The following is a 23,129-nucleotide window of genomic DNA, read 5'->3' on the forward strand; positions in this document are numbered from 1 at the left end:
CAATAATCCGACTTAAAAATGGGCAGATGACCATGAACAGATATTTCTCCAAAGAATCCAGATGCCAACACACACATGCAAAGACGCTCCACTTCACTCATCACCAGGGAAACGCAGATCAGAAGCACAGCGAGGGGCGCCTGGGTGGCTCAGCTGGTTGAGGGTCCAACTCCTGGTTTCAGCTCAGGTCGTGATCTCGGGGTTGTGAGATCGAGCGCCGCTCAAGTTCCATGCTCAGCACGGAGTCTGTGAGATTCTCTCTCCCTCTCCTCTGCCCCTCCTGCTTGTGCTTTCTCTCTCTAACATAAATAAATAAATCTTTAAAAAAACAAAACACCACAATGAGATACCACCTCACACACATCAGAATGGCTAAAATCAATAACACAGGAACAGGTGTTAGTGAGGACACAAGAAAAAAGAACCCTCCTGCACCACTGGTGGGAATGCAAACTGGTGCAGCCACTCCGGAAAACAGTACAGAGGGTCCTCAAAAAGTTAAAAACAGAACTACCCTACAATCCAGCATTGCACTACTAAGTATTTACCCAAAGAATACAAAGACACTAATTCAAGGGGATACATGCACCCCTGTTTATTGCAGCGTTATTTACAACAGTCAAGATATGAAAGCAGAGCAAGTGTCCACGGACAGATGAACGGATAAAGAAGATATAGCGAGTACACACACACACACACACACACACACACACACACAATGGAATATTATTTGGCCATAAAGAAGAATGAAATCTGGCCATTTGCAATGACATGGACGGAGCTAGAGGGTATTATGCTGAGCAAAATAAGCCAGTCAGAGAAAGACAAATATCATATGATTTCACTCATGTGGAATTTAAGAAACACAAACACTGAACAAAGGAAAAAAAAAGAGACAAACCAAAAAACAGATGTTCTCTTAAAGAACAAACGGAGGGTCATCAGACAGGAAGTGGGTAGATCTTGGGGGGGATGGGGGAAACAGGTGAGGGGATGAGGAGAATACACGTTGATGAGCATGGGTGATGTACGGAAGTGCTGGGTCACTACATCATACATCTGAAGGTAATGCAACACTGTACGTTAACTATACTGGAATTAAAATTGAAAAGAAAAAAGTCTTCGAGGTACGAAATGAAGAGCAATGATCAGAATGTACTGCTCGCATCCCTTAATGAAATAACGGATCAGGACCACAATCGCACTGCTAACATCGGAGAAGGAGACAACAGGCAGGATGTGCGTATATACGGATGTACACTGTAGCACATGGTAAGTACTCTCACACCTCTGCCCTCCAAAATCTAAGCCCAGCTAGAAACTAAGCAAGGCTTTAGATCCGACTAACAATTTATAATGAAAACCGGGAGCAGAAAGAATATGTAAAACATGAGCACAGAGTTAGGTAATCTCCAAATCCAGGCTACACAAACTCTGTAAGACAAATCACCTGATTTCTTTTCCTCAACAAGCATATTACAAGGAAAGAGAAAAAAAAAAAAAAAAGGGAAGAAGAAAGAAGAAGAAAAAAGAAGAAGTTACAGATAAAAAACACTTAAGAGATATATCAACCAGGGGAGCCAGGCTGGCTCAGTGAGTGAGTGGAGCGTGCAAGTCCTACTCTTGGGGTCATGAGCTAAGCCCCATGCTGGGTGCAGAAATCACTTAAAAATAAAATATTTTAAAAAAAGCGAGAGAGCGAACAACCAAATACAAGACATAAATCTTAAATGGAGACCCATTCTATTCTCCAAACTATTCAAACAAATTTTGAGACAATCAGTAAAATTTGAACACTAGCTGGCCACTACGAAGAAACTGGTGGTAGTTTTTAGATCGATAATGGTTTTGTGGTACCTGAAAAAAACAGCCCTTACCTTTTAGATACACTTTGAAATATTTATGGATAAAAATTTTGTTTTACTTAGCAATATTCACTACAGTCTGCATAAAACAGTAAATCACAGAATATTATACACACAGCCTCATGCCCAATTCCAGGAACCAGAGGATACACTATTGTCAACAATTCCACAGGTTACTATATAATCGCTCGATATAATGATAGGAAATGTTAAATGGCTTAAAACTATCTCATCAATTAAGTAAAACACCGTAACTTCTAAAGCGTCCGCACAACGACCTTCTTGGAAAAGGGCACAAACGACAAGAACCTGCAGTAACAGTGCTTAAGGTGAGGCTTCTGAGCAGTTTTCTTAATTTTCCTATGTTCTGGATTTTCAACAATGAATGATTACTTTCTAAGCAAAGTAAATTAAATGCTAACATTTTTAAATTGCAGAAAAATCACACAAAATGCACACTCTCCTACTTTTTATCATATCCATTTCCTAGTTCTTTGTGACTAAGACATTCTCCCTGATGACCAGTTCAGGTCTGATTAATCTGCTTGTTTATTACAACTTGTTTTTCTCAATGAAGCACAACAGCTACAACATACAGAGACATGCACGACCAGACAGCAGACTGAGACAAGGTTCTTCCTAAGGAAGAGATTTGTAGAATGCTCGCTGTCACAGAATTTAACAGTCGTATCAGAAATACTCTAATGGCTTTTACATATAATTTCTTTTTTTTTTTTTTAAAGATTTTATTTATTTGACAGAGATAGAGACAGCCAGCGAGAGAGGGAACACAAGCAGGGGGAGTGGGAGAGGAAGAAGCAGGCTCCCAGCAGAGGAGCCTGATGTGGGGCTCGATCCCATAACGCCGGGATCACGCCCTGAGCTGAAGGCAGACGCTTAACCGCTGTGCCACCCAGGCGCCCCTTACATATAATTTCTAACAATAGAATAAGCATACTAGAATAGCTGTGGAGGAGGGGAGGGAGGTGGGAGAGAGGAAGGGAGAGAGGAGGAGACAGAAAGGAGGTGAGGGTAAGGGCTTACAGTGCAGGCTCCAGGGTGCCTACCTGAGTCAGGCCCTGGCCCAAGCTAGGCTGTCTTTATAACCTGTCCCCGCCTGTGTCCTCATTTGTGAAACGGAGGGAGGTGTCATGAGGAATACAAGGAAAAATAAACGGAAACTTCTTAGAACAGACCTCGGCCAATAGTTAAGCGTGTCAGTTATGAGAGGGATCTGACCTTCTCTTCCAGGGGCATGACAAGGATGCCCCCTACTTTGAGAAGACTCTTCATGTACTCTTCATGCTCTTTCTGCACACCGGCCCCACAGTACACACGATCGTACTGAGAACAATCTGGAGAAATCTCCAGGCAATTGCCAGTAACAAAGGAAGGTTCACAGAAGTCAAATCTGAAAGCAAAAAATGTTTTCTGTAACTGAATATATCACAGTATAGCAAGTCTCTATAGTAAATCTATACTAACCACAGGTTATGTTTTCCTTGAACAACCCTATAATGACATAATAAATTGACAGAGCCAGAAGCTGGAAGTCAGACCTCCGAAAAGAATTATATTATTAATAAACAGAACCCTAGAAATTCCAAACAAAATATTGTGAAAGTGAATGTCATAAACTTAATACAGACTTAAATCATCTAACATCCAATCATCACTGTCTTTGCTCTGTTTTTATAAATCATTACCTTACTTAAGCTCTACTAAAACCACGTAGGATGAGGGCGTCAGGTGGTTCAGTCAGCTAAGTGCCCAACTCTTGGTTTCAGCTCAGGTCATGATCTCAGGGCTGTGATACTGAGCCCAGTTCGCATCGGGCTCCCTACCCAGCGTGGAGTCCGCCTGAGAGTCCCTCTCTCCCTCTCCCTCTGACCCTCCCCCGCGCTTGTATGCACATGCATGCACCCTCTCCCTATCTCTAATAAATCTTCAAAAAAATATATAAAAACAAGTAAAATGAGGGGCGCCTGGGTGGCACAGCAGTTAAGCGTCTGCCTTCGGCTCAGGGCGTGATCCCGGCGTTATGGGATCGAGCCCCACGTCAGGCTCCTCTGCTATTAGCTTGCTTCTTTCTCTCCCACTCCCCCTGCTTGTGTTCCCTCTCTCACCGGCTGTCTCTATCTCTGTCGAATAAATAAATAAATAAAATCTTAAACAAAAAAAAAAAAAGTAAAATGAAAGAAAACTACATTTGGTGTTTCTAAAAATGTTAAACCCTAAAATAAGAACTTTAATGCCTTATTTAAAAATGGCAAGAGGCAGTTATATATACTGTTTAAAGTCAAATGCAACAGTTCTGTTTTAGAAACAATTAGATGATAAATTGTTGTCCGTGCTGGAAACATGAAAATTGGGCAAAATGAACATTCCATTTCCTTCCCTTATTGTATTGGTGAAAAATTACCTTTCCCTGGCATCACAGCTAAAAAACCTAAAGCCCTCAAAAGCACAAAATATTTAAAAAATGATTAGAACAGCTATGCATATACCCTGATTCCCCTGCCAAAGCTGAATCATGTTTGCTGGTACATGAACACTAATAAACTTATTTCTCCCACCTCCTCAAAAGCTTAAGTTCTAACCCACACAGCAACCCAAGAGTAGAAGTTGGTCTCACCTGTCAAAGCTGTCGCTGGTTCTAATGAAGAAGTCCAGCTTCTCCTTTGCGTACTCTATTACATCCGAATGCAGTTCAACCCCATGGTTCACACCAAAAGGGCCTAAAATGTTCCAGAATAAGAAAACTTTTAGAACTAGGGCAAGAACTCTTACTTTTAATTTCTACTTTATCAACTGCAATACACCAGATCAGCATGTATAATTACATGAAGAAATTCGCGAGGTTTTGAGGTCTTACCACATTACTGGACCTAAATCACCCAAGCTAATCTTTAAATATGCAGGACAGACTGTGCTCACCACATTGTAAATGCCTCTTTCTTTGACATTACCGACGCCACAGCTTTCCAAAGCCCGGGTCTCTCTGCTCTCAAACTTTTTTTTTTTTTTTGATTGTCTTATTTATTCATTTGACAGAGAGACAGCCAGCGAGAGAAGGAACACAAGCAGGGGGAGTGGGAGAGGAAGAAGCAGGCTCATAGTGGAGGAGCCTGATGTGGGGCTCGATCCCAGAACGCTGGGATCACACCCTGAGCCGAAGACAGATGCTTAATGACTGAGCCACCCAGGCGCCCCTGCTCTCAAACGTTTAAAGAATTATTTGAAGATGTAAAAAAGCCAAGATCTGCAACCAAGAAATCAAGATCTTACTAATGAATTAAGGAAGAAAAATGTTATTTCCAAATGAAACCGGATTCAGGACGTGTTCCACTAAACGTCGCCCCAAACACTCAGACATGGACACAGATAGCTTTTGATCATCATTAAAATAAAACTATAACAAGGGTGCCTGAGTGGCTCAGTCTGTTAAATGTCCGACTCTTGATTTCAGCTCAGGTCAGGATCTCGGGGTTGTGGGATCGAGCCCTGTGTCGGGCTCTGTGCTCAACATGGAGTCTGCTGCAGATTCTCTCTCCCTCTCCCCCTGCTCCTTCCCCCACTCGTGTGCATGCACACACTCTCTCTGTCTCTAATAAATAAATAAAATCTTGGAAAATATGAACAAAATAAATAACTAAAACTATAACCAAGTCACTGACTTCCATCCCCGCTGCCCTCTGGCTAGCAGCACGTGCCAGAAACGAAGGAAACCTTTACTTTCCTACTTGTCATAGTTTCATTAGTCCCTCTCACCCTTTACCAAAACCTATTAAGCAGTTAATTCTCATAACAGATATAGGACATAGTTCCTATCCCCAAGAAGCTTAACACCAAATAGAGTAATAGCATATTGACCCTGACTCACCCCAATAAAAAGATGACTAAGAGGAGAGGGAGGGCACAGGAGGAGTTAGGACTAAGACATCAAGGGCATGGCATTGAAGCCAGACTGAAAGCCACCCCCCCCCCCAGGAGGACATTCCACTCCCTAATCACAGCACTTTCGGGTCAGCTGCACAGGAATGCAGCAGAAAAGGGATAAAGTCCGGGCCAGACAGAAAGGCAGTTGGGTTTAAAAAAGAGTCAGATGGAAGACTCCAGACCTCACATCTGCAGGCATTGGGAAGCCAACATGGTCTTCAGCTCTGGAGTGATGTGCACGAAGCAACATTAAAGGCTGAGTAACCTAGAGAGGGAGCGCCAGAACACATGGTGTCCAGACAGAGATATCAGCCAGTACGTGCAGCCTCCTCCCGCAAATGCAAGATGTCCACCCGTGAAAGGAAACTCTCCAGCCACCTCCTTCAAATACATCACACCAGTACAGAGTATCCGCTGCAGCCCCCCAAAAAGCTTCCCTTCCTTTAGATCTCTCTCCACCCCAACAAGTAATTACATTCCTAGCAAACAGCGGACTCAGAGAAGAGAAGCTGTTTATAATTTCCAGGGAATGTCAAGTGCACCAGGTCACCTCAGGCTTACTGTGAGAACTGAGCATCTCAGCTCTTTTCAAAAGCATTTCTAACCTGGTCAATTTGATGCCCCATTCCCCTCTCCCCAAACAGCATCTCATCCTTAGCTCCCCCAATTTCTCTGCTCCACTGATTTGCCCTTTGCTAATTCCAGAAGGATACATCACCTGGGCTCTTCACAAAGCAGTCTCAATCCAAGACAAATTAAGTTCAAAAAGCATTTAGCTTTAAAAAACAAAACAAAAACAAACCTAAAAGGTTGAGGATAGCAATCTATAGCCTAAAGTCAAATGATGTCACAAAACTTCACCAAATTCCAAAGTCCATGAACTTATAAAGAACAAAAATACCATTCCATACCCACAAAAATCACCTGTTACTGCTAAGATTTTCTGTAACAACCTCAAAGAAACAATGCCATGGTGTAGTGGTGATGGCGCCTGGGGTCCAGATGACACCCTCTCTCACAGATGCTGCAGCAACCTCAGCCCTGCTTCCTCTTCAGAGAAATCTTTTAAAGGACAGGTCAGCCCCTGTTACTCCTCCGGCAAAACCGTTCTATCTCAGAGTAAAAACAGACACCTAAACCCTCAATTATCTGATATTGTTGTTTCAATAACAAAAATGCCAATACCCATGTGTAGTCTCACAACTTATTTGGGAAAAGAGGCAAAACCTGTGAAGTTCTCACCATCCCTAGAATTTATTTACAAAGAACGACTTACAAGTATTAGCTCTTAGAGCATTAAAACAATATAAACCAAAACTGCTTAGAAGAACTTTAACTCCCAGAGAACTTTAAACTTAGTCTCAGTTTACAGACGAAGTGACAAAGCAGGCTGGGTGACTGTATTAAACAAGAAATCACTGTAAGGTCCCAATTTACACAATTTTCTTGGTCCTCTGTTGTCCAGAAGGAGGGTGCGCTGAACAAACAGTGGGGGTACAGGTGGGGGGGGTAGGCAACAGGAGGGGTCCCTCCGAAAACTCGGAGCCCTCCCTTCACCAGCCCACCCAATGACCATGTATAAACCATAGCAGACGACTGCTCAGAAGGCCATTAGACAAGGGCCCTACAAAGGAAACACGGCCACGCACCATGAGACAGAAGGTGCTCGGCCACACTCTGCCCAGACTCACCTAGAATGAGCCCCACCATGGAGCTGAGGTAGCCAGTGCCACTGCCCAGGTTCAAGAAGGAGAGCCCCGGCTGCAGGTCCAGGGCCTCCATCACTTCCGAGTAGATGCATGGAGCCGAGAGGTGGATGTTGCCATGCTTCCACGCCAAATCTTTATAAGCATTTTCTTTAAATTCTTCAAGGTAATAATCTGCGCGGTCGATAGCTCGGAAAGCCTGCTCGACCAGCTCTGTTCGGATGTACTGTGCTTCTTTCAAATTGTCTACCAGCTCGTCATTGTCCTCACCGGCACTCACAGCACCTCCCATCTTCAAGATCACACTTAGGCAACACTGCAATTACAAGTGTTTTTAAAGAGCTATTTACATTAAAGGTAAGCGCACAACAGTTCAAGTTCTCATAACATGCCAATTTCAAATTCTGAATTCTGAAAATATCACAGATGGAATATATTTTGTCAGCACCCACCCAACCTACCCCACCCCCGCCAGATTCAGAAGGAAAAAAAAAAAAAACAGTTAAATATGAAATTCCATTGTATCTATCCGGAAGGAAGTTTGTAATTTACAACATCAAATGAATTCAAATGAACTTGAGGTACCTAACACATATTTGACAGCTGAAAACATCACTAAAGTAGGAACTCAATATTTTACTACAAGTCGTCAATCTACAAAGCCAGGTATTTAGGATTAAAATTATCTTGACTATAGATCTCCTTACTGGGGATATATTCACGTACAGCAACGTCAATGGATATAAGCATAAAAAGAATACAGATATGTCCAGAAAAATCACACTAATATCAACTCCCTTTGAATATTTCAAGTGCTACAGATCAATTTTGATAAATCTTCAAAAGCAAAAAAATGAAATAAAGATAAACAACAAATACTATAAGGTTACTGTTTATTTGAAATTCAAATTTAACTGGTGTCCTAAATTTTACCTGACAACTGTACACCCCCACCTACACACGAATACGCAAGGAAGCCATTCAATCTGTTGGTTTGGATATTCAGATGTACAAATTTCAGGCAAAAATACCACTAACAAAACTCCTACCCGATAGGACGAATGGTGGCATTTTATTGTAACAGATACAAAATCTGTTTTCAGGCTATAGCTGCTCCAAAACCCCTAGAGCTCCTTTGGAAGTGTGTGTCATGCAACCTTTCTACCTCTTTAACAGTAAAAGGTACATTGCTTACCTTCTTCCCAACTGCCTTTAAGAAGAAAATGCAACAGTGTGATCACTTCTGAGCCACCTGCTAACATACAATGTAACTCCATCTAATTCACAGGGGCCTCATATTCATGAACCATAAAAATATCTTCTCCAATTTTATACATACCCCATGTAACCCTTTCCAAAAGAATGATTTTACTTCACATGAAATGGTAATGTTTTACAAAACATCTGATGTAAATTGTTGGGAAAAACAGAAAACACCAGACTTCACAAACACTGACACATTTTCTGATTCAGGACAACTTCCATAATAACATACTATAATTTATTATTGCAATCCTCTGGACTTCTAACAGCAGAACGAGAAGCATAAACACTGGGGGAAGAGATTCCACACACACACACACACACACACACACACACACACCCCATGCACACTACTGGCAACTGTGGTGGCAGACGTTTTCCCAGGAATAAAAATTAATGAGCACATGATAAATCTTCAGCTTCTCACAACAAATACACAAGATATGTGAAACATAGGGCTCAGTATAAATGCTCTAACACTTCACAGTTGGAACAGTTTGACTTCATCATCAAGATTTTAGAGCTGAATATTATGCTTTCCAAATCACCAGGATGGTCCAATTACCAGATTCTGACCCCATTTCAGTTGTTTTTGAGCCCTTGTTAGGTTAGGGTCCACGACCAGTTAACTTAGCCGATTGGATAAAGTACTAATGAGGTCGAGTCTAATCTTCGATAAGCCACTTAGTTCTGAGGCTACAGTCTACATCCCTAGTCTAGGACAGTCATCTGGAAATTTAGGTCACTGCATAAAAGTGGACTTGCGTTTGCTGCCTAAAGGTCTGCTCAGGAAAAGGCCTGGAAACCACGCATCTTCCACCGCAGGTCCAACTGTGATGTCCTACCACTCCAGCTCAACACCGTTTCTCTACCCCCAGAAAGCAAACGCTAACTATATATTGGGCACACTTTACTTTCTACTGTGTAATCTATCACTTATTTTCAACTTCACCTCACTTTGAAAGTTTATTCATATGCAAAAGCTAGCATTTTAGTAAAAAGTGCTACAACCTTTACAGGCATCACCCGCCAGTCACCGGCGGTCACGTTACTTTCACTACTGAGGCAAATTGGGGCCGAGCAGCTATTTTGCTTATGATCACACACCAGTGCATGAAGAGAAGGCTAGAATTCAAACCCAGGACTGTCTAGCCAAAGGCCTACGTTCTCAAATGCTCAAAGGAAAAACATTCTTTAATACATAACCTGTCGGTGACACTTGCCACAAACGACAGACTATGTAACTATGGGGTAACCCTCTCTGTTGCCACTGGTAGGTTGCATGTGACTATCTACAGGGTCTGAGAATACTGCCTTTGCCGGGTCACCTACCACTCCCTCACACTGGATACAATCACTGCTCATTCCTGACCCCCCCTGTGACTGGTCATAAGACCACCCAAAAACACCAACAACAGATTCAAAGATATCCTTGCCAAACCAAAATGGATCTACAGTCCAGTCAAATCCAATTGTTCAAAGTAATGGGAAATAATTTCTGGATGCTGTACTTGATTATACTTTGCAATCCCCAGTATAATTCACTACTCTGGGGTAACTGGCCAACAGGACAACCCTACTCTCACACTGCTCCTTCCAAAACCAACTTCGAGAGCACAGTGAAGAAGACAGTTGAGGAGCAGACATGGGAAGGTCTCATGACTGACAGCTAAGGAGGCTATAGTTGGCTCAACAAGCCTGAAGCCATGATAATGGGGGTTTGCAATTCCAGTCTACACTGGGTTTGTCAGACTACACATGGAGGGCCACGTTCCAACCTGAATATCACTTCTTAAGGGAAATGTGGACAAGGTAATTTCATGTGAAAAATGAGCTGGGAGAAAGGACCCTGTCGTGTAAGTCCTGAAAGGCTTTTCTTTTTTGTAATGCAAGGGCCTGACTTAAGTTTTGACTGGCGAAGAATAAACACTTTGCCTCCTGCCACTCCATTTGAAGAGCCAGGCCTTTGCTTGAGACCAGATCTTAGCTGATATCCACAACAGACCTTTTGGGCCACTTGTCTTTTCTCTTCCCATGCTTTACATTCCCTCTTTTGTTTTATATTCCCCCAAAAAGAGCAAGCCTGAGAAGCCCTACGCTCCCACCCTCAACCCTAATACAAGCAGAAACACAGGCCCGTGCTCCTCGAGCTCTCTCTTCATAGCCCCCATCTCACTGTGTAGCCCCAGGTATGCTGTAAAATTTCCAGGTTCTCTAATAGTAAGTAATAAACCTTTATTTTTTTTTTCAGTTTCCTGATGGTTGTTGCTGAAAGGTGTCTTGCAATCATAATAATCATATTGGTTATTGATAGACTGAGACCAGCAGAAAACAGAACCAAAACCACACCTCCTGCTGGCAGAATAATGAAAGAAATACAGACTTACTTGAAAACTAGAACTCTTGTAAGGAAAACATATAGAGGAATTTTTTGCAAACACTTGAAAGGCTGCCATGTATATACTATTCCTGGAGCTGGTAAAAGCTGGGTCCGTGGAACATGTTAGATGAAGATAATTTCTACTAAACACAGAAAAGCTTTCTAACAACTAGAATTCTAAATACTGAACTGTTCTTAGAACCTCGACAGCCTGTCACCCCCAGGGATGTTCCAGGTGGGCCCAGAAGGCCTAGGCACTGACCCCATCGCCTCAGATGTCCCCTCTCATTCCACCTCAAAAGCTCTATTTCACCCAAGCATAGCCACAAGTTCTGAGTTGTTTGCAGGACCCTGACTTCACTAATACTTGATTGACAGTCTACTCAACACCCAAAACGGAGTTGTTTACTTTAGCTACTCCTCTGCCAAAAAGAAAGAAAGAAGAAAACTATCACAGGCTTGTGACAAAGGGGACAGACAGAGATTTAAGTAACTTTTTTGAAAGCACACATCAACTTGGGAGGCACATCCCATGGGGAAAAAAACAAACACGGGCACCAAGCCCAGCCAAGTTTTCCTTCCCCAACTATAGACCTTTTTCCAAGCGCCTGAAGTTAAGTCCCAGGGTTCTGTGCCAATTCTTAGTATCCCCAAGGCTTGGAAGGGCAACTGTCTTTAGAATTCTGTTTTTTGTGTTTTTAGAGATTTAATTTTAAGTAATCTCTACACCCAACATGGGGCTTGAACTCACAACCCCAAGATCAAGATTCACACACTCCATCGATGGAACCGGCGGGGGGGGTGGGGGCGGCTAGACTGTCACCTTCCGCAAAGGTCCAAGGTAGAATTTGTTTTAAACGTTGATAAGCCTTGACTTGCCTCAGAACTAACTGCAAATGCTTCCTACTTAGTAAACTAGGGACAAACTGCATGTCTGTAGAGTCAAGTACATCCAAGGGTGCAAGCAACGGCCACTAGGAGAGAGACCTCCGGGAGGCCCTGGATCGCTAGAGGGCAAACCACAGGGCGCACCCGGGACAACCCCCCAGCGCAGCGCAGCAGGGCAAAGGGACACGTTCTTGGAGGAGAAACGACTGGGTGGGTTGGGAGGTTGAGGGGAGAGACGCAGGAGGGGGAAGCCCGGGGACTGGAAGGGGGAGACGCAGTGAGGAGGGCTGAGGAACGCTGGTGGGGGGAGGGGAGGAGGAGGAGACGCCCAGGCNGGAGGACGCCGAAACCGAGGGGGACGCCCCCCGGAGGAGGGGTCCAGGCGCTCGAGACCGGGGGAGAGGAGGGGAGACAGAGAGGAGGGAGGGGTCCGGGGGGAGACGCCGCCGCCCGCCACAAACCGGGCCGAGGGCGGCGGCGGTGGCGGCTCTACCTCCGGGCTCGGCCGGCCCGCGAGATCGGGCTGCCTAGGCCGCGACCTGGAGCTCCTCGGGCGCCCCTCGCCCGTCCGTGGCCCGGCTGCGCCGCCCCGACCTCTGCCGCCGTAAACATCCGCCGCCCCACTACGCATGTGCGCGCAACGGCCCGACTGCGCGTGCGCCCAGGCCTGGCGCTTAAAGGGGCAACAGCGCTGCTGGTGGGCCCCGGCGCTGTCCCTGCCCTCGACTTCCCCACCGCGGACTGACCGTGAGGCGCATGAGAGGAAGGAGAGGAAGGAGAGAGGAAGGAGAGAGACGCAGGGCCGGCCCTGCACTCTTTGGGAGTATTGGAGGGGGAGCGGTCAAAGGACAGCTGCAGGTGAGGGTTATGACTTCCACGCACCACCCAATGCTGGGACCCAGCGAGGAAGGGCCAACAGGTGAGAAAGAAATGAAAAACCCGTGTGATGGACCGTAACTCACGACAGTGACACGGAAGGGACATTCGAGCTAAGGTGCGTAGGACAAGAAAGATGCAACCGTGCGAAGAAGACAGGGTCCATTGGCTGCAGACCACGGAGAGCGGAAGTGGGCAGGAGCCACCTGCCGTGCACACACCTGAGAGGAGGCCACAGCAAGCAGCCCTACCACCTCTGCTCGGCTTCAGCAGGCTGCCACCTCCAACACCTGCATCTGGGCAGACCCTTCACCTCTTTTCTGGGCCTCAGAGGGGAAACACGGAGTTGGAATAGACCCCATCTAGGCTCTGTCCCACAAAGTGAACCGTGAACACGTACGTTCCCATACTGTGGAGCTGCTGTGCACAGTAGTCCCCATAACAGACAACTGGAGACATCTCAGATGACACAAAGACCCAGCATCGTGGATTCTCAAGGTTTTTGTTCCTAGAGGGTGATGGAGTTTGGGCAAGGGGGCAGACTAGTAACGATTTCTTTGGGTCCTACAAGGCAAAGAGAAGTATTTTTGAATAATAGGACTAGGAATACTATAACAAGGAACATTATGCAGATATGAACTTCCTAACTCCACAGGAGGAAGAAGAACACCGCCTCTAGGAGGAGAACGCTGCTGGGTGGGTCATGTGCTGGGGGACAAGAGGATGTGGCAGCAGACACTACGGACCTGCAGGAGCCAGGGTGTGTGTGCACCCACGTGTGTGTCCCACAGAGAGTGCAGAGTAAGGGTGTGTCTGCTTGCTTTGTGTCAAGGTGACTCACAGTTGTCCTAGTGAAGCAGACCAACCTAAGCTTCGGTGGCTTGTGGGACACCACGTAGGAGGCCGAGCCCCTGAGGGTTGGAGTTGGACCCGATCTCAGAGCAGGGAAGTTGTGCTCGCCGGCATCATGCTTTCGATGTTGACCAGGCCCGTGGCCCCTGCACAGGCTGCCCTCCATGTCAGAACAATCTGAGGTACCTTTGCAGGACATCAGTGAGGGTCATCCTGCATCCCAAAAGTGACCTTGTGGCTCTATGTCCAGGTCCTCAACGCTGCCTCCCCTCGCCACCCCCAGTCACCCTGGGACCTGTCCTCTTCTGCCACCTGCCTGCCATGTCCCTTTTGTGAACTGCCTGCACAGCCTACCCGGTCACTTCTCTGAAATTCTACCCCACTCCTCCTTTCACTTCAGCCCAACCTCACCTGCGGTTTTCCAAATGAGCTTTTAACAGCAGAACCCTTTCTTTGGACACAGTCTTAGAAGCCACCCCATCTATACTGCAGCTACAGCCCTGCTGCTGTGGAGGAGAGGACTTGCCACCAATCTCATGACCTTGACACTGACTCTCAGAGTCCTTTCTACTGCATACCTTTGGTTATCTGTGACAGTTTCAAATTACAGAGATCCTAGAGCCATCCTTGACCCTCTCCCCACTGTCTACACCCTCCATATACTTCACCCTCTCCTGTCCTTGTACCCCTCACCTCTTAAAAGGATAATGTCTTCACTGACCTCCTACATACCCTCTCACTACCCTCCCTCCCTGGGCTCTGCCAAGTGGTTTTCCTAAAGCACGGTCTGATCACATTGGTCCTCTAGACCTTCCCTTAAGACCCATGTGCTTGGCTCTCCGAGGTTATCCCCCCACCTCCCTGTCAGCTCCACCATCTGTATACCTATCAGTATTAATCTTTGTAGAGTGTCACAGTAAGCACTTTACATGGGTTATTTCCATGACATAGATCCTAAAATGATCTCTGAGGATGAGAAAGGCAGTCTCTGACATTGGGAGCTGGCCTGGTGCTCACACCAACACCATGGATTCTCCTGTTGGACATGGGCAGTCTTGCAGAGGCACTGCACTGTGATACAGTGAGAGACAAAACGTCATAATCGTGGGGCGCCTGGGTGGCTCAGTCGTTAAGCGTCTGCCATCGGCTCAGGGCGTGATCCCAGAGTTCTGGGATCGAGCCCCGCATCAGGCTCCTCTGCTGGGAGCTGCTTCTTCCTCTCCCATTCCCCTGCTTGTGTTCCCTCTCTTGCTGGCGGTCTCCCTCTCTGTCAAATAAATAAATAAAATCTTTAAAAAAAAAAAGTCATAATCTTGCCCAAGCACAGACCAAAACAAGGTCCCTGAGTCATCCACAGAATCTCAGGCACGCTGTCTCCTAGCCAATAGCAGCGACCCATGCTCCTTCACCGTTACAGGTGAGCCTCTCTCCCCTGCCCTCCTAACAGACATCATGTATTGAGATGACCCTGCTTCCTGACAGCAAGCAGTCCCCTCAGTGTTTCCCCATCTGTCAAATGGAGGTGTCAGCGCCTTGCCAGAGGCTGCCTGATGCGGACGAGCTTGTACTTCTTGTTCCATGGTGGGATGCACACCGTGGATAGCTGGAAGTGTCTTTAGCAGGTGTTGGGAAGGATTATTGAAGGGTATGGACTTGGGTTGGGTGTGTGCGGGCTGCTCGTGGTTGGCATATCTGGAGAAGGAGTCCCCAGGCACAGGGAAGGTCATGTAGACGCCTGAGGTCAGGGTGTACCTGGGCACTTGTGGCTGGAGCTGCATGCAGTGTCTGTGTTGCTATCTTCAAAGTGCAACATGAAGACTTCCTTTCAATTAAGGTAGCCCTTTAAAAAATGTTGTTATTGTAGTATTATGTAGATAACATAAAATTTACCATTTTAGCCATTTTTAAGACATAGAATTTACCATTTTAGCCATTTTCAAGACATAGAATTTACCATTTTAGCCATTTTTAAGTGTACAGTTCAATGGCATTGAGTACATTTCTCATTGTTGTGCAACCATCACCACTATTCATCTCCAGCATTTTTTTCATCATCTCTAACTGAAATGTGCCAAGAAACTCTGAAACTCTGACCAAGATGGACTGGACTTGCTCTCATTCCTGAGACAACCAAGAAATGGACTAATATGTGAAGCAACAGTTCTCAGAACCTGGGCATTGTGCAACAAAGCTCAGTGACTCCTGAGAGACGAGAAACCAACGGGCTGAGCCCTTACAGCTGCCTCATCTCACCACTGCGAGTGTCTTCAGGCTGCAGGGCGGGGAGGGGGATCCCATGCAGAGTCTGGACTCCCTGAGTTGAGAAGATAAAACTGAGAGTGTAGGGAAAGCAAGTGGCTAGAGGTCCCAGGGCAGAGTACAGGTGGGGAGAAAGTTACAGAGAGGACTTAGGAACCTGCAGCAACTCGCCCTCAAGCGTTCAGTAGAGAACTAATCAGCACATGTGTGTGCAGAAACAACCCAAGGCTAGGGAAAGAACTGTCCAAAAGGGCTAGAGGTCACACTGCCCATGGTAGCACAAGGCAGAGAGTGGCGTCGGCTGCCAGCAGCCACACTGGGAAAACCCCTTGGTTCATGAACAGTGGGAAGAGCACGCACGAGGGTCTTGCCTCGAAAGTGAGTCATAGCTCCCCCTAGACTGGTCACTGCTCAGACCCCACCTACCTCATCAGAGAAAGATCTGAAAGGATCAAAATGTTTCCTGGCCACTGTGTCCCAGAGCAAAGATCAAGAATATCTACAAGAATACAAAATACCCAGGGCGCCTGGGTAGCGCAGTCGTTAAGCGTCTGCCTTTGGCTCAGGGCGTGGTCCCGGCATTCCGGGATCGGATCGAGTCCTGCATCGGGCTTCTCCGCTGGGAGCCTGCTTATTCCTCTCCCACTCCCCTGCTGTGTTCCCTCTCTCACTGGCTGTCTATCTCTGTCACATACATAAATAAAAATCTTTAAAAAAAAAAAAAGAATACAAAATACCCAACACTCAACAAGGTAAAATTCACAATGTCTGGCATCCAATCTAAAATTGTCAGAAATATAAAGTAAGGAGGTGTAACAAGGAGTTAAGTGCAGACACAGAGGTTACATAAAGAGACCCAAATATAACTTCCAGAAATAAAAATTACAATTCCAAGTTGAAAAATACAGTGGATGGTATGAGCAGCAGATTGGATGTTGCTAAAGAAAGGGTTGAAGACACAGCCGTAGTAACTATCCCAAATAAAACGTGAAGAGAAAAGAGAATAAACTAACAGCATCAATGGCACCTGTGGGGCAACCTCGTGTGGCCTGACATACATGTAATGACCTTCCCAGAAAGAAGGGACACAAGCTGGGACAGAAAGAAATAATGGAGAAAAAGCTGGAATCTTTCCCAATTTGATAAAAAAAAACAAACAAACAACTCTAACCCTCAATGAGCCCAAGCACAGCAACGTGAAGAAAAGTACCAAGGCTTACAATAGAATCAAATTGCTAAAAACCAATGATAAAGAGAAAACGTTTAAAACCCCCAGAGAACAAAGAGATGTTACAAACAAAGGACCCAGAGGAGGAGGACGGCGGATTACAAGACCACACTGACCGCGAGGCGTCGCCCCTGCGCCGCTGGTGCGTTGAGAGGCTCCAAACCCTCCGCCAAAAAGGGAAGAAATAGTTCTTCCTCCTCATAAGCCTTTTGCAGCCCGGAAGTGGTACTAACCAGTTCGCAGATGTGCCTCACACTTCCCTGCTCTGCAGGAGAGCGCAGTTTGACGTGATCTGAAAGCATTGGCAAACGCCAGTGTGTCGTATTACAAAATGATTGAGAAGGGAGTCCAAAAAATAATTTCTTGTCTTAAAACAAACCACTTGAATAAAAAGTTAGTAATGCGTGGGCACAGCGAGGAGGTCTGTGATGGCTGATTTTATGTGTCCGCTTGGCTAAGCTATGGCACCCAGGTGTTGGTCAAACACCCGTCTAGATGCTACTCCGGGGGTGGTTTTTAGATGTAATTAAGGTTTAAATCAGCAAGCATTGAATGAAGCAAATTAACCCTCTATAATGTGGGGGGTTCTTATCCAAGCACTTGAGGCCCTAACATCCCCCAGGGAAGGAGGAATTCTGCCTCCGACAGCCTTGGGACACCAGACTGCAACATCAGTTCTCCCAGGGTCTCCAGCCTGCCCCATGCTCTGCAGATTTCAGATTTAGCCACCACAACTGAGTGAGCCAATTCCACAAAATAAATCCCCTCCCCAGCCCACTTGCTGTTCGTGTGTCTGTGTTTTCTCCATATATGACACGAAGAAGTAGGGTCAGACCAGGGTCCAGAGGCCTGCCCACAGGGACAGGAACCCTGGGGTGGAAGCACCCTGAGGAGCTGACACCCACATTTCTTTTTTTAGAAATGGAGAGAGAGGGGAGGGCAGAGGGAGAGGGAGAGAGAGAATCTTAAGCAGGCTTGACTCAGGGCTCAGTCTCACCACCCTGAGATCACGACCTGAGCCGAAACCAAGAGTCGGACACTTACCCAACTGAGCCACCCCCACATTTCTAAAGCTGTGAGTCCTAGCGTTCAAGGGTCCCCTCCCCCTTTGCCAGCCCCTCAGACTCTGCTCCCTAGCTTATAACTTACAAGAGGAAAGGCTGGAGGGGAGAGCATGAGTGGGCAGCAGCCTTGGAGAAGGGAGGCCAGTCTGGGAAGACCAGACTCTGGAACTTTTGGAATGCAGCTGTTGGTGGACCAGACCAGTTGCTAGCAGAGCTGGGAACAGATGTACTCACTCCTCAGGAACCTAGACTCGGGGGTGCAAACAGGAGGGCCCTGGCTGGTGCCTACAAACCCAGACCTTACCTGGCAGCTGTGGTCACATATCAGGTGGCTTGGCAACCCCCCAGAGGCAGACCTTGGAGCTGGGAGTGGTGGCTGACATAAATGGGGAGATGCAGGGAAGGGAAGGTGAGTTCAAGGGTGTCCTCAGAGTGTTGGGGGTTAGTGCCTCACCTGGGGCCTGGGCCCACACTTTCCACCCTCTCTCCCTCCCTCCTTCAGTAGCATGTGTTGTGGACCCCTCTACAGAGAAGGGAACCAAAGCACAGAAGCTAGAAATGACCTGCCCAAGGTCCCCAGCTGTGAGATGGCTGGTGACTCAGACGGAAAGAGCTATGTCTGAAACCAGGAGCCCCCACAAAGGGGAATTGCCCAGTACCCCAACTCTCGTCCATGCAGCCACCCCTTGCAGGCACATTTCCTGCCCCCCGCCCAACCCTACAGAGCACGCATCCTGTACTTGGCTGATTCTCCCCACATGGTCTCGTAGGCTCTGTACATGGCTGGTGAGGGAGGTAGCTAGAGACTGTCTCAGGGAACATCTGTCTGGAGCTGCCCGAACATGCTGGGCCTCTCCCTTGGGCCACACCAGTTCTGACCCTCACCCTTAGCCAGAACAGCACAGCGGCTCTGTGTGACCCTCCATGGAAAGGGTGTGAGTGCTTGAACAATGTCTGAAAGTCACCAGTCCTGACTGAGGGCCTCAACGTGCAGGGCATTAGCCCGTCCGCCCATACCACTGGCCCCTCGGGCATCATGATAGTGTTGAAAGTTGCCCCAGGACCCCCCACACATGGTTGGGGGGGGGAGTGGTTGGTGTCTGGGGCAGGGTTCTACAGGCATGGAGTGGGCCTTAAGGCCTGAAGCGGACCAGCATCATCACAGGCCCCTCTCACGGATGCCTCTGAGGCAGCTTCCCAGGGACTCTGAGCTGGTGGAGAGTGGGGGCATTCAACTGTTTCAGAATGACCCGGTCTCCACTGCGGCGAATGCACATACCCTACTTCTTCAGATGCCCCTCTTTCGGTACTGATAAGGAAACTGCCGTGCAGAGTCAACTTCCCAGGGCCTAGTCAGTGCCAACGATGGTCTCCAGCCTATGGCCATTATGAGTGTCATATTCATAGGACTCTTCGAGACTATGAGTCAGGAAGTTCCCCCCCTGCTCAAGAATGTGGGAAGGATGTGGATCAGGAAAAAGTCCCCCCTCCCCCACACATGCACACATAATTTCTCAAACAATGTCAAAGGGTTCCAAACCACAAAAAGGCCCCCCCAGCACTGCAAGAAGGAAATGTGCCCTGCGGTCTCTCCCAGAGTTCTAAACCCCAGAAAGCCCCCCCCCAGATTCAGCATTACAGGAAGGAAGTGTGCTTGAGGGTCTCTCCCAGTGATCCCAGACCTGCTTTCAGGCCCCACCTCAGACCTGAGCTTGGCAGAAATCGCACAGAGGGACAGCACCTGGGATGGGGCCAGGCAGTTAGCTGCCATACCCTCTGGGAACAGCATGAGTGTACAAGTGCGGTGGTGACTAGGGAATGATCAGGAATGTCCTGGAGGCCGCAATCCCAGTACAAGGACCACGTCTTAGTCCTTTCTGTTACTGACTAAAAATGTGTGCAGGGGAAAAACTGCCTTTAGGAGCCTAGAATAGGGATCTTGGACAAGCCTAACTGTCCTGTGGGAAACCCCTGACCAGCTCTAGTGACAGAGAATCAGCCGGGCAGCCCAGACCAGCTGATGGGGGCAAGGAGAGGCCAATGCAGGGACGTGGTCCACCGTGCTCAGCCCTGTAGGCAGGAGGAGCCAGAGGATTGCTGGAGAACCTGCCTTCGCCTCGAGGAGCCTTCAGTCTGTGTCTGGTCCCGGCCACCTTAGGGAAGGGTCAGAGCCCCCCAGAAGGCAGTGGGGTCTGCCAGGCCAGCTGTCCCAAGACTGGGAGACCTGTCTGTCCACTCTGAGCCTGGACAGATTCTTCCTGGTGCCTCCTGTCTTCTCCTCTGGCTCCTCCGTGCCCACTGGGTCTGACCTCTCCATGGGGCTCAGCTGGGCTGGCACCCGTTCCTCTTCCTGAGGAGGACAAGCCCCAGGGCCAGAGGCCTGGTGTCAATCCTGGCTGCATAGCCAATCCCTGTGTGACCCTGAGCAGCCTCCTGGGCCTCAGTCTCCTGGTCTGTATGATGGGGACAGTCCTGCACCACGGTGTTGAGAGGTGGGCTTGTCATCGCTTCTCTCCTGTACCTGCTCGGGGCTGAGCCAGGTAGGGTTTGGTGTGGGGTGACTCAGCTGTGACTGACTGAGCCCTTCCAGGTTTGGAGCCAGATAGGCTCTTGGATTATCAAGCTCTGCTTGGGTCTCAAGCAGCCGGCTGGGGGCGGGGGGATGGTGTGGGACTTACAAGCACTTCTGCTTGGTCTTCACGGTACAGCAGGTGGGCCTTGGGTGGATTTCTTACCATCTTTACATAAACAGCACCAAGTTTCTCCTTTGCTGTTTTGACAACTTCTACAGAGAGAACCACGACAGAATTAAATACAAGGAAAATATTTTTGACAGTGTGTGAAAGACACGGGCAGAAATGTGTCCAATTTGGCAGAAGGCACCCTATGAGCAGCGATGGGTGGGTCTAATGAGGGGATGTTTGCTGGCAGGGTGCTGGCGAGGGAGCTGTACTTTCCTCCTCTACATGCACTCCCACGATCCCACGTGGGAAGCAGGGTGGCTCTGTGGGCTTCCCTGCCCCTCCCCCTAGACCCCTCATCCTGGAAGCGGCGGACTGGAGATGGCGCCCCAGGGCTGAGACTGTACCAGCTCCTCCAATTCTGTGGGGCTCCCGGTGTGCCCTTAAGACCTATACTGGCTCAAGCTGCAGGGAGTGGCCAGCCCTCAAGATCCAGAAGCAGCCCAAGCAGACACCTCAGCTACTGGGAGGGGCTCCCTTGGAGCTCAGCAGTCACGGTGTCCACACTGCCCCCTATGGTGGACAGGGCATGGCTGGTGCCGTAATACATGCATCCCTGCACAGCTAGACATGTAACCCAAAGAACCGCCTGTTTTTCCTCAAGTCACACACTGCCCTCGTTAGGCCAGCACCCACGGGTGGCCCCGTCTGGGCAGCACACACGACCCAGTTGGTGTTCCGTGGTGACATCGACATCCATGTGCTGGCTCCTCTACGTAGCTTCATGTGGCCGTGATCTCTTCAGCTGCATGACGGCTGGTATCTTGCTGGGCACGGGAATGGTCAGGCCGGGAGCAGCCAGTGGGCTAATGTGGTCGCCTGGGTATATGTCCTGTGGCCTGTGGGATGTCCAAGTGGAGTCCCAGAAAGTGCTAGAACTGGGAAAAGCAGGCTTAGGAAACAGTGTGGGAGTTCTCTGCAGGTGGCAGACATGAGCTGTAGGGATGTCGATTCAGGGAAGGAGGGAGGCCAGGATGTGGACTGGGACAGCCCCTGAGGGGCATCCACAGGGACAGGGCAGGGTAGCAGAAACCAGGAAGGGGCCATAGGCAGATGAGAAGAGGGCCCAGTGGAGGAGAGGAGGAGGGAGCCGTAGAAGTTTCCAGAAGGGAAGAGACCAGGCTTCAGAAGCCTGCCCATTGTAGACACTAAGAGGCACGAGAGAGGCAAAGACAATGGGAAGCAGGGGTGGGGAGGTGGGTCTGGGGTGCAATGAAGGCTCATGGGCAGCTCTCCTAAGGGTCAGCTGCCCCCACAAACACACCAGATGCCCCCTGACTCGGACAGGGTTTGGAAATGAGGTCAGAATGTCTAAGACTTTTCCTTTGTCAGGTCAGATGGTAGCTCCAGTTTGGCCTTCGGGGCCAGATTCCCAGGGAGGTCAAACGCGGTTGACAGATCACATAGAATATCCAAACCGAAGTCAGGTCAGAAACTCCAAACCTAAGTCTCACCCTGGGAGAGCTGGAGTTACACCCAACACTAACGTGTGGAAATAGTGGGGTGCCACTGCAGAGCCAAAAAGCCAGACAGAAGAGTTTAAGCAACAAGGAAAAGAAGGGGAGGAGGAGAGGAGGAGTTCATTGCCCCACATAACTGGGAAGTGCAAGGGTGGATGACCTTCAGGTATGGCTGGATCCAGGAGCTCTGAAAGGATCAGCGTCCTCTCATCCTCCTTCCACTTCCACTGTAATCTCTCCATTTCTCAGCTCTGCCTCCCTCCAGAATGTCCAAACTGTCTCCTACTGCAGATGGCTTCCTCCTCATGGCCAGAAGAGAGAGCCTGGGGCAACCCCCATTCCACCCTGCAACCCCACCCCCCGCCACGACCCTACCTGGTTGGACAACCCCAACAGGAAGACTTCTCTCTGAGCCCAAGAGAAAGTGGTGCATTGCACATGCTCAGTCACGTGGGAAGGTGCAGGGCACCGTGACTTAGATCTCCTAGAAGCACACCTTGGGGGAAAGATGCTGGTTCCACATGTGGTATCAAGAAGAGACCCAGATGGAAGAGTCCCCAAGAAGGTGTCAGAGGCCGGCGTCACAGCACACATCGCTCGCGTGCACA

General features: G+C 48.1%; 1 protein-coding gene across 1 annotated transcript; it reads right to left on the bottom strand.

Annotated features, from left to right (window-relative positions):
• Positions 1 to 787: 787 nt before the first annotated feature.
• Positions 788 to 12,685, bottom strand: PCMTD2 (protein-L-isoaspartate (D-aspartate) O-methyltransferase domain containing 2). Its single transcript, XM_034640610.1, has 4 exons — positions 12,535 to 12,685; positions 7,496 to 7,826; positions 4,501 to 4,603; positions 788 to 3,276 (listed from the first exon to the last, which is right to left on the bottom strand). The coding sequence occupies exons 1-4, from the start codon at positions 12,670 to 12,672 to the stop codon at positions 3,087 to 3,089; spliced, it is 762 nt and encodes a 253-aa protein (XP_034496501.1). The 5' UTR covers positions 12,673 to 12,685; the 3' UTR covers positions 788 to 3,086.
• Positions 12,686 to 23,129: the final 10,444 nt, after the last annotated feature.

The sequence above is a fragment of the Ailuropoda melanoleuca genome, chromosome 13 (genome assembly GCF_002007445.2).
Source record: "Ailuropoda melanoleuca isolate Jingjing chromosome 13, ASM200744v2, whole genome shotgun sequence".
In the NCBI taxonomy this organism is placed as follows: Eukaryota; Metazoa; Chordata; class Mammalia; order Carnivora; family Ursidae; genus Ailuropoda; species Ailuropoda melanoleuca.